General features: G+C 32.1%; 1 protein-coding gene across 1 annotated transcript; it reads right to left on the bottom strand.

Annotated features, from left to right (window-relative positions):
• Positions 1-8058: 8058 nt before the first annotated feature.
• On the bottom strand, positions 8059-11499 carry LOC114193669 (putative wall-associated receptor kinase-like 16). Its single transcript, XM_028083557.1, has 3 exons — positions 10484-11499; positions 9648-9821; positions 8059-9320 (listed from the first exon to the last, which is right to left on the bottom strand). Exons 1-3 carry the CDS (start codon positions 11379-11381, stop codon positions 8122-8124), a joined length of 2271 nt encoding a protein of 756 aa, XP_027939358.1. The 5' UTR covers positions 11382-11499; the 3' UTR covers positions 8059-8121.
• Positions 11500-11718: the final 219 nt, after the last annotated feature.

Here is an 11718-nt window from a genome sequence, read left to right as displayed (position 1 = left end):
TATACAAGATATTAAATTTGGTGTTAATTTGAAAGGGACAAAATTGATTTATTTTAACAAAACATGGAACTAAATTAAATAAAAATAACGAATATAGGGACTAAATTGAAAAAAAAAATAACACAACCACAAACTAACACGTGACACTAGCATTGACATGTAACACAATTGTGACCTGACACGTGGACAATTTTTTTGAAATTAAAATAATTTAAAAAAATTTAATTTTTTTTAAATTAAAAAAAATAAAAAACAGGAGCTGACACGTGACATGTACTGTTAAAAAATGTTAACTATTTAAACATTGTTAGTGAAAAGGACCAAATTGACCAAAATTTGATGAAAATGAGGACCTAATTAAACACGAAACGAAAATGAGGACCAAATTGAATAAATACAACGAAAATAGGAACCAAATGTATATTTAAGCCTTAAGAGAATGTCATAAATCATCTATAGGCCTTTTGTGTTAAACATCATCATGAAAAGTATTGACTCGTATCATCACATTGTAAGAAAAATATTTCATCCTTTGATTTCATGCACATGGCCACCACCATGTTACTTGTGTTCTATGTCTTCCGATGAGTACCCCAAGATGTCTTGCAACCACCCACACCTACCAGCCACAATTGGTAGAGCACGTGCGGGAAGCCATGCTACGGACCACATTCCGTAACGCCAGGTTGAGTTCCTAATACGAATAACATTCAAAACATCCCAAGACTACCAAACTCGTCAACTTAGTATTGAGGACGACAATTTAACTAGACCCATCCGTACCCGCCACAACACACACTAACACCGACAACACTCGCCAACTCGAGCCACAACTCAAGAGTTCCTCGTGTTCATTCGCCATCCTGAGCCACAACTTAAAAGATGTCATTCTGAGCCATAACTCAAGGAATGTCATGTGCTTAACCCCTATCCTAAGCCACAACTCAAGGGATACGTTCCGTGCCACAACTCAAGGAACACTAGCAAGTCAACCTCAAAGATATCACCAAAAACTTGTAGACCACGCACATCCAAAACCAGCAACACAATTTCTGCTGCAGCACTATCGCTTGACACTGCTCACGAGTCGCCAAACGCTACACGCTTTCAGATCGCCTAACGGGGGACTTGTGCCACCAAGCGCCAAGCGCCTCTGATGCTACTATTTCTACAAGTATCACTTGGTGGGACAACCCTTACGGTCAGGCGCCACACGCTTCAATACCCCACTGGTTTTGTAGCTATTGTCTGGCGATCAAACACCACCGCTAGGCGCTACACCAATACTTGCGCAGTACTGGTTTTTAAGCACCCAGAACAAAGTAATATCAATCCTACTCTTATAATTATGCATATCCACGATCAAGAATATAGGCTTCCAGAAATCAACACGACTCCCATGCACAATCTCAATTTAGATGGCTTCATCATACGCGTATACAAGTATCACCATATATCATATGCATCAATCTCCACATATTTATATTTATATATATATATATATATATATATATATATATATATATATATATATATATATATATATATATTCCACCCTTACATATGTGCTAGCATTCAATTCCAACTTATGAATAACGTATGCTCAAACAAATATAAAGTAGCAACACTCTGACAACTTAAGCACATGATCCTATGCACCAATGCAAATTTATATTGACACACATGCATTCACCAATAAACCAATTCTCAACATGTGACTAACCCAAAGGAACATTCAAATTCATAGAGACTTACAACATAACCCAATCATGCTTCATTAGAAGTTACTTGAAATTATCAAGAGCTTATTCATGTGTTTTAAAGACTTCAAAACCAGCAAAGTAACATATATCTCTAGCTACTGACCCCCAAATCCAATCTCCACCGTTCAAAGTGAAGAACTACATGTTATGGAACACCTAAATCGGACGGTTAACGAACTGAGAAATACAGTTTTACGAAAATTACGCAAACTAAAAAAATGGTGGCGCCTAGCTCTTAGAAATCAGGAACCTGGCGCTTGACGGTATAAAACCAGCGCCCAACAGTTCCTGTTGCATGAAAAGTACGAAAAATACTATTTTTCATGAAAAGAACACCAACACGCATCGCCTGGCGGCAACTCTTCACTGTCAGGCGGTTATCAAAGCTGCTCTTCTAGACGGCTAGGGTTTTCTGCTTCTTCCCATCCATGTCAAAAATAATTTTAGCAAAAAGGAACCTTATTTTGCATAAGCTGAGATTTGAACACATAACCACACCATTGCCAAGTTAATGCACAACCATTCAACCAATTCATGATTCATGATAATTCCTATACATCTGGGAATTTATAATCACTCATCATGATTAAGCATATCATTAAAATTAATAAAGTATTAAAATAACATATAATGAGTGCTCTCAACAACTTGAGCTAGTACTTTTCCATGTCATAAACCACAACATTAAATGACATAATTATTTACTTAATTATTTAAATTTCTTGAGTCTTACAATCTCCACATCAATAAACATTGTCTCACACACATGTGCTTGAGCAAAAGCTTCTATACAAACATCATGCATGATATCCTTTAATCAATTTTCCTTTAATCACTCTTCTATGGTGGAACAGAGAGATAGTTGGAAAGTCATTTAATTTGCCACACCGTGTCCAAGTTGTATAACTTCGAAGGAAATCAACATAGAGAAAGTGTTCCCTAATTTTGGTTGCATACAACTTTCTCTCAATCAAACAATTAACATAAAAGCATATAAATTTGGCTTCATCACCACTTCTACCCTCATTACATTGCGCAAATTGTATGAACTCCTCCACTACTCTTTCATACTCAACACTAATGTGTGATGAATTAATCTAATCTCGATCCATATGTATATGTTCTGAAATCGTATAAACAATTTCAGCATTGTCTAACCGAGTGATAACTTCACTTTTGTATTCAAAGTGTGACCATATCCAATTCATTGGAACATATCAATTTTAAACAACATTTCTTAATTTTTACAAAAATTTTGTCGACATTTCGCATTATTCTTTAGGTCACACAAAACTGAAAGTGTTTATCAACAACAATCAAATATGCATTTAAAGATCAACACAAGTTAACAAAATTCATGAAACATTGAAAATATATATTAAAATATATATGCACTAATAAACTATTAAAAAAATATTAATCTTCTTAAATTGTCCAATAGAACAATTCAAGATTCAATACAGACATTAATATTACTTCCTCTTATATTAATTTTTAAAAATATACAAAATTTTCAAATTGGAGGTAGTACATTATTTTCGTATTGAATCTCAAACAAGAAACTAAGACCCACTCCATGGAATAATAACTTCAAACAAACTCAATTTAAGCATACAATAAACTAATTTTTTTTTAAAAAACACTAAACCACATATTTAGAATATAGATAATTCAAATTATAAAATCACATTATAATATAAAAAATTTAAAGCAATAATCCATGAGAGAACTTGGGAGTGTGCGTTGATGCAACTCACTATTGCAAATACAATGCAGGACCAAAGATTGGTCATTGTAACAATGTATGTACTTAAAAGCACAGAGGGCGTCACTATGTTTCAATGGTTGGACTAAATTGCTGAGCACAATGCACGAGTCAGTTATAAAGGCAAAAACAAAGAAAGGAGGAAGAAAACAAGAGGGAATACCAATATGAACCTCAATGTATTCTCTTGTTGGTGTGTCGAAACCAAAACTAAGAAGAACAAGACAAGAAAATGCTTCTCCTTCGTAGTAGAAGAGGTAGTAGGACCATTCAAAGTCAAGTGAAATAATGAAGAAAATAACCCTATTCAATGAGCTATAGGCTACAATTAAGATAAAATCATAATATATGTAAACATCCTATTTTGTCCAAGTAGGTAAAAAAAATTGAAAAATTTTAAATTAAATTTCAAAGGTAAATAAGTAAAATAAAAATGGAGAAAAGTAAAATATAAAAAATCTCTGACAAATAAAAATTAATTTATGTTTGTGTATTTTCTTTTTTTTTTGTGGTCTTTTTATTTTCTTTTCAGAATGGGTTAACAGCAGCCCAAATTCTTTTTCCACCCTTTATTTTTAGTTTCCATACCTTTTATTTTCGGGTTAAATATGTTTTTGGTCCTTCAAGTTTCAGCAAAATTTGGAAATAGTCCCTCATCAAAATTTTTGACCAATTTAATCCTTCATCTTTCAAAATGCGTGAATTTAGTCCTTTTAACCAAATTTTGTTAAGTTTATCTGACGTTAAGAGCACATTTCATGATAGTATTTAAGTTAACATTAAAGCAAAAATGTGTCAAACAGTATAAATAATTTAAATACTATCATGAAATGCACTTGAAATATCAGATAAACTTACCAAAATTTGGTTAAAAGGACTAAATTCACGCATTTTGGAAGATGAAAGACTAAATTGGTCAAAAGTTTTGATGAGGGACTAAACCCAAATTTCGCTCAAACTTGAGGGACCAAAAACATATTTAACCCTTTATTTTCTAAGATGGGTTGGCAGCAGCCTAATTTCTGTTTCTACACTTTAATTTTTGCATCTTTTCTAAGATTGGGCTCGATGGCCCATTGTTGTTTACTTTATCCGCCACCGCTTTTCATTGTTTCACCCCAAGAAACACTCTATTTAATATGCAAAGTATAGAGGCAGGAGCAGTTGTTCAGTTTTGATAACAACCTGATATTTCCATACATGGTCTTACATGAACCAACACATAAAGAAAATATATTAAAATAATAAAAGATTAACTCTTGCATCCATTAGAAGTGTTGTGACTGTCATTAAAGATAATTAAATGTTGTCAAATGTCTTAATTGTCGGGAGTCTCAAGTTCACTTCTAACACTTTATAATTCAACTTCAGCATATTTGTAAATAGATGAAATATAAATTAGTTTTTAATTAACCTTTAACAAATAATAACACTTATATAATTTATATGTTCAATAGCATAAATCTTTCATTTATTAAATAATATAAACAACAACAAAATCTTCTTTACTCCATTATTATTAATTTTTGTTTCATTTGATGAACTCTTTTATTTCGCTAAAACAATTTTCGTTATCAATTAATCATCGAATAAATTTATATTTGAAAACTTTTCTTAGATATCTAAAGTTTTCTTTGTGCGATTTCATTTAATGATTTCTCAAATTATTTCTAAGACACACATTTGATAATTTTTTTAATATTTTTATTTGTTATTTATTTTTATAATGTAGAATACTATTTTGATATTTTTTATATAATTGTTTTTATTTTCCAACTCATTATCATACTTGTAATTTTATCACTATAATTGTATAAATAATTTTATTTACTATAATATAATAATTTAATGTAATTGTCACGAATATTTTTTATCACTATCTAACATATAATGAAGTTCAAAAGATGAAATATCTATGTTAAATTTTTTTTTATTATTAATTTAATCTTTGTTCTTTGTGTGATTTTGATCAAGTGATGTAATATAACTTTTATTAGTGTATAAAAAAATAGATTTCAATAAAATTTAAAAATTGAAGCAAATTGAAGGAAATAGACATTTGAAACAATTTTTATTTTTAATATTTATTTTCCTTTTATATATTTTTCAAAATATTTTAAAACTTTATTAACTATGCTTTTGGGAGATTTTCTTTTTCATTTGAAAATGTTATTTCGAATAAAATGTAATAGCTAGTTGTTTTGAGTTTTTGACTTGAAAGACATTGTCTTAAGTTTTGTTTTGATTATTTAAACTAGTTGGTTGTTGAACGATGTTTATTTTTGGAGAATAAAACTTGTTTCAATCAAACATTTGGCAGATGTTATTTTCAGATAAAATAATTGTGGAAATTCCTATTTAATAGGATGGTATTAGTGATTGTGATTTGAAGTTTGAAAAAAAAAACTTTTACATCTGGCATCTCGAAAAGGGTCTTACACCATTAGCCAAGGAGGTTTCTCTTTAGAGTGATCATTCCATAACCGGGGAGATTGATTGGAAGAGCGATATTTGTTCCTTAGTTGAGGAGGCTACTCGGAAGAGCGATGAATTTGTGTGAGCCTGTGTGAAATTTTTGGTTTACTTGTTTTGCTGGATTTTGTTTTCACCATTTAAATTTTCAAGTTTTGTTAAAGACTATTGAAGGATCATGTGTTCTAGCTAGAAAAGACAATGTTTATAAGTTTTTTTGTTGTGACTCACTACTCTTTCTTAGGAGTCCACATGGTAAACTTTCATATTTTGACTTTTAACGAAGAAAGGATTCTTGGAAAAGTTATATTTTCATATGTTTCAAATTTTAAACACTTTGTGAGTTTTAAAAAACTAAGGTTTTTCCTTTGTTATGTTACCCTTATATTTTTTATGTTTGTATTTTTTAACTATGAGAATCGTCTTCATCACTCAAGAGTAGAGGATAGCTCAAGTGGTGATGCACAACAGTTAGGATAAGAATTAGAGTAGACCAATAGATGTTGGGTAGTCTTAGAAGTTTTATTGTACATTTATTTTACAGTTATTTTACAATTTTGTTAAGTTTGGGATGTAAGATATTTTTATTTTGAATTTTAATAAAATGGTGCAAACTTTATAATAAAAATAATTGAATTGTTACAATAATACAATATAGGTTACAATAATACAATATAGATATCGTGAAGACAAGAATTGAATTGTTACAATAATACACACAAACACAACAACTATAGGTTACTTTTACTTGAAATCGTTGATGTGATGTTCACGAGGTTGACATTCTCTATAACTTTTGTGTTGGCATGTGAATGAGAAAACAACCTTATTTGGATTCTTAAAATACTTAGAAGACTATCTTTAGATTGAATTTCCTCCCTCAACTCTTTTTTACTAATAAAGATTTTGCTCAAGTAAATACAATTAGCATAATTTTTTTTTTAAAACTTCTAACATTGTTTGTCAATTAGATGCATTTAGGAAATGCAACAAGCAATACAAATGTTTATATGCATATGTATTATGCTTATTGCATATGCAAAAAAAAAAATTGTTTAAAACTGTGTATTTAATTTCAGAGTGGAAGAAGCTCCGTGAAACTTGAAAGAGGTACTCCAAAGTAGTATGAGAGATTTGTGTAAATATTAGGACATAGAAAGGTATGCTTGTGCTAGAAAATTTGACAAAGCTTTAAGCTTTAATCCAAAAAGATATTTGAATGAACTTTGTATTTTGCTCGAATATCTTGACAACAAAATGTGAAAATATTATCTGCATCACATACCTAAGTTTTATGAATATTCTTTAACTTCATGCTAACATAAAGTTTTTAACTATACTTATCGTGTGATCATCATTATTCACATATTAGACATAATGGAAAACTACATATTTCTCTATTATGTGTCAAATGAAGTACATGCACTCATATTTTTTACAACATCTATCAAGCATAACTTCTTTATACTTTAAACTTTGTTGCATTTAAATGCTCAATCAAAATAATAAGGGACTTTAATTTTTTTTTCTTTAACAATATATAATATATATAACATTTCAATTAGCATCAACTTGTCTTTGAGACAACCGAGCGACGAAACCTATGAACATGGGACTTTTGGCCTTTAACTAACACTAATTTTCAAGAAAATTGTTGACTTTGTCAATGCACTCTTGCCTAACATTAGGGAACATAAAAAAGAGGATATCAATGTAGATACACAAAATATAATACATATCTTCATCCATGTTTCCTTTATTTTCATCCAACCAAAAATTTTGTTTCTCAAAGTTACTTGTTCTTAAATAACATTTATGAAATGAAATACTCATAAATAGGCTTGCAATGCAATATGATAAACCTACTAATACATTTGCAAGCAATTTCTAAAACAATATGAATCAAAATTACTTTTTACATATAAAAGTAAATAAAATATGGTAAAAATAATGTTAAAATGAGTCAACAAATTGGCAAAAGGTAGAAATCTGTTATAAGAAATATCAAATAAAATTTCTTGTTTTAATCATAACCTTGCTAACTACATGAAACAATGATTGAAGAAATATGTTCATTGAAATAAAATGAAGTGAAAATACATGTTGTGTCATGTTCATTGATCATCTTCCATTACCAAAGTCAATTAGTTCAAGTTCTCTCAAGCTATCATATCCTTGTTGGCCACTACTACTATCACCATGTTCATAATTGCTTTGTGCCTCGTGAAGCAAGTATTGACTCTCTTCAAAGTTTTTTCCTGTATTGATCCAAGGGTGTTTCTCTATAAGCTTTATTCCTTCTAATTCCATTGTCACTTCCTTCATGCTAGGCCTTTCCTCCCCTATAAGTCTTAGGCACCTGGCAGCAAGAATAGCAACCTGCATAATATCTTGCTGGTTTTCTTTATCTAAAAGACCTAGTTGAAGGATATCAAATAAACGATCCTCTTTCAAGCTACGCAGAAAGTAAACTGTAAGACTCTGTTTCTCTTCTGCCCTGTCAAAAGAGAAAGGTTTATCCCCCGTTAGCAGCTCTACAAGAACCACTCCAAAGCTATAAACATCGCTCTTTTCAGTCAACTGGCTTGATTGCATGTACTCCGGGTCTAAATACCCAAAGGTTCCTTGCACAATTGTAGCTATTTCAGTTTGGTCAAGTGGAACCAATCTTGAAGCTCCAAAGTCAGAAACTTTGGCAGTGTAAGTGTCATCTAAGAGTATGTTAGCAGTCTTCACATCTCTGTGGATGATAGGTATGGAAGCTGCTGAGTGCAAATATGATAGAGCTGCAGCTGCTTCTGTAGCTATCCTTAGACGCGTTTTCCATGAAACATTGACTCCCTGACCTTGGTTATGTAAATAATCAAAAAGGGTGCCATTATTAACAAATTCATAGACCAGTAAAGGAACTTCTGTCTCTAGACAACATCCCAAGAGTTTGACCACATTCCTATGGTTTATCTGTGACAGTATAATGACCTCATTGATGAATTGTTCCACCTGGCTCTGATCCACTATTTTGGACTTTTTGATTGCTACAACTTTGTTGTTTGAGAGAACTCCTTTGAAAACTGTACCATAACCTCCTTTACCTATGATTAAGCTCTCATCAAAATTGTTGGTGGCTTTCTTAAGTTCTTCTGCACTAAAAATTGTAGTGGTCTGAGATGAGTCTTCTCTTGTGGCGAGTTGTTGTCTCAGAATGATGCCTCCGTTCTGCTGAAAAAACTTCTGCTTCAATTTTAAGACTTTCCTTTTTTGGTACATCAAGTACAACCAAGAAATCCCTATGAAAAGGGCAATTAATCCTACACTTGCACCTGTTACCAAAATATGAATATGAATAAAACAATTATGCAATAGAATGATAAAGTTTTAATAACCCATTTTTTTAAAAGAATATAGTTTGATATGCTTTTAAAAATAAAAATTTACTTTAATAACATAATAACATTTTAAGTTAAAAAAGAAGAAGTAAACAATTGATATATTATCTGTTAAATGAGTAATTTTTTTTTTCTTAAAGGGTTTCATAATAACACTTCCTTTTCATAACCACAAATTATTTTATTAATTCTGTGTTGAATACCCACTTCTTTTAAAACATCAAGCAAAACAAAACTCAAATCAATTTTTTATTTACTTACCGATGACGATCTTCGTAAAAGCATCGGCCGGCTGCTTTGGGTGGCATCCTCCGCCTTCTTTTGTCCCATTTCCGATAAGTCCGTCAGGACAGAAACATTCAAAGGAACCCGGAGTCTCACGACAATGATCTTTACTATCGCAATTGTGTTTGTTATTACTACACTCAGGAAAGTCTACAAACAAAATTAAATTATAAGTCTAAATTAATCAAATTTATAACACTAGTACATTTTTTGTTGGACATCATTGGGACAAATAAAAACTATTTCAATCTTAAATTTGAGCGAAATCATGATTCACAATAACGACACGATTTTCCTTTTGTGAAATTTTAATTCAAGTCCTGCATAATTGTAGTATCCATTACTTCTGTGTTATATAAAGAAACGGACTTGTAAATACGTTATATTAAATTAAAAAAATATGTTTAACAAGAAAAAAAATCCACAATATAGTTTCTATGAAAGAAATTGACATAAAATAATAAATCTTTTAGCATAAGCAGGTCTAATGAATTGGAACTTAATTATTATTATTATTATTATCCTTCGTTTGATTATGATTAATGTAATTGAAATAACCATATTATCTCATTCATGAAACTCTAAAGAGACTTGTAAAGTCCACCCACCATGCTATATATATTTCAATGGCCGGCTTTTCGGAACACCGTGACGTGATCATGCTTTATAGTATTAAAAATAAGCGTGTTGAAATTATTAATTATAATTAGGACAGGTTAAGAAAAATGTGTAAGCTAATTTGACTCCAGAAAATTAGTTCTTAAATTTGTTCGAATATTATAGCATAATTAAGAAATAAATTAATGAATTACCTTGGCAACCATCGAGAAGGTACGCGTTTCCCTGAAACCCTGGTTTACAGTTGCATCGGTAACCATATTCAAACGGCGAGTTCTCACAGTCGCTATAAGGACTCTTGCATGCATAATCTGCTCTGAGCTCGGAGGCTTCGCACGTGTCGTTTCCAACGCTCCAATCCATGACAAGGGGTGACATAGTGAACGGGACGCCGTTTAAATGGTCGACGGAGAAGGTGTAGTTGCCGTTTTTGACGACGAAGGAGTAGCCACACTTGTTGAAATCGGAAGTGGAATTGAAATTGTTGAAGGAGAAAGCTTGAAAAGTGATGTTCTTCATGCCAGGAGGAATGTCGACCTGGCAACACCCTATGCCGGTGCAGTTTCCGCTTCTCTGCATGCTTTGGACGCTCTCTAAGGTGTCGCATCTGGTCAAGCACCCCGTGGAAGATTCTGTGCCGTTGCGGAAACTGTTGAGATAGCCGTAGGTGTCGCAGCCTACGCTCACGAACTTGTTATCCTCGCTAGAAATGGCGAAGGCTGGTGTTCTGAGAAAGGGATCGTTGCCATGTGTTTCTACTCCACCTAACAATTCGTTTTTGCAGACCTCGGAGATGAAGGCGAGCATGTCCAGTTTACCGGCGAGGCTTATGTTCAGAATTTGGACGTTACCGTCGCCGTGATATAAGGTTGAGTTTGTGCATCTGAGCTCCAATTCTCCCTCCAGAAAACAGTTTTCACCGGTGACGGATGAAGAGCCGACGCCGAATGGATACGGAATTGATGAAACACTTCCGCAGGAGTTCGGGCAGCCGGGCAGGGCTTGGCTCGCTGCTGCTAAAACCATCAGTAATACCACGGTCAGTCTGGTCAGTTCCTTCTGCGTGTCCTTATTCAATCTCATTGTTGCCATATGTGTGCTCAATACCACTTTGCATCCAATTTATATTAAGAGGAATTTAGATTGACCGGGCACAAGTAATAGCTAAATGATTATTTTAAAGGACAAAGGCTTAATCGCATTTTTTTTTTTGTCTTTATGTCTATAATCATGATTAAGTGTTTTTCTTATTTATTTTGTACTAAATGTGTAACTTATATAATATATAATTTTGTTCTAAATGTGTAACTAATCATGATCCATGCTAATACAATTATCCACTTTTTTTAGGTTTTATTGTCCAATCCTAGAAACAAAATCTTACATAATTTAGAAATAAAATCAATTTTTATATGAATAAAGTGTAAAC

This window comes from Vigna unguiculata, chromosome 8 (genome assembly GCF_004118075.2).
Source record: "Vigna unguiculata cultivar IT97K-499-35 chromosome 8, ASM411807v1, whole genome shotgun sequence".
NCBI classification, from domain to species: Eukaryota; Viridiplantae; Streptophyta; class Magnoliopsida; order Fabales; family Fabaceae; genus Vigna; species Vigna unguiculata.
This window is presented reverse-complemented; position numbering and strand designations above follow the sequence as displayed.

Coding starts and splice junctions, on each gene's coding strand:
- LOC114193669 (XM_028083557.1), bottom strand. CDS start 11,381: ATGGCAACAATGAGATTGAATAAGGACACGCAGAAGGAACTGACCAGA. Junction 9,822..10,483: donor CCTTCTCGATGGTTGCCAAG/GTAATTCATTAA, acceptor TTTTGTTTGTAG/ACTTTCCTGAGTGTAGTAAT. Junction 9,321..9,647: donor TTTTACGAAGATCGTCATCG/GTAAGTAAATAA, acceptor TTTTGGTAACAG/GTGCAAGTGTAGGATTAATT.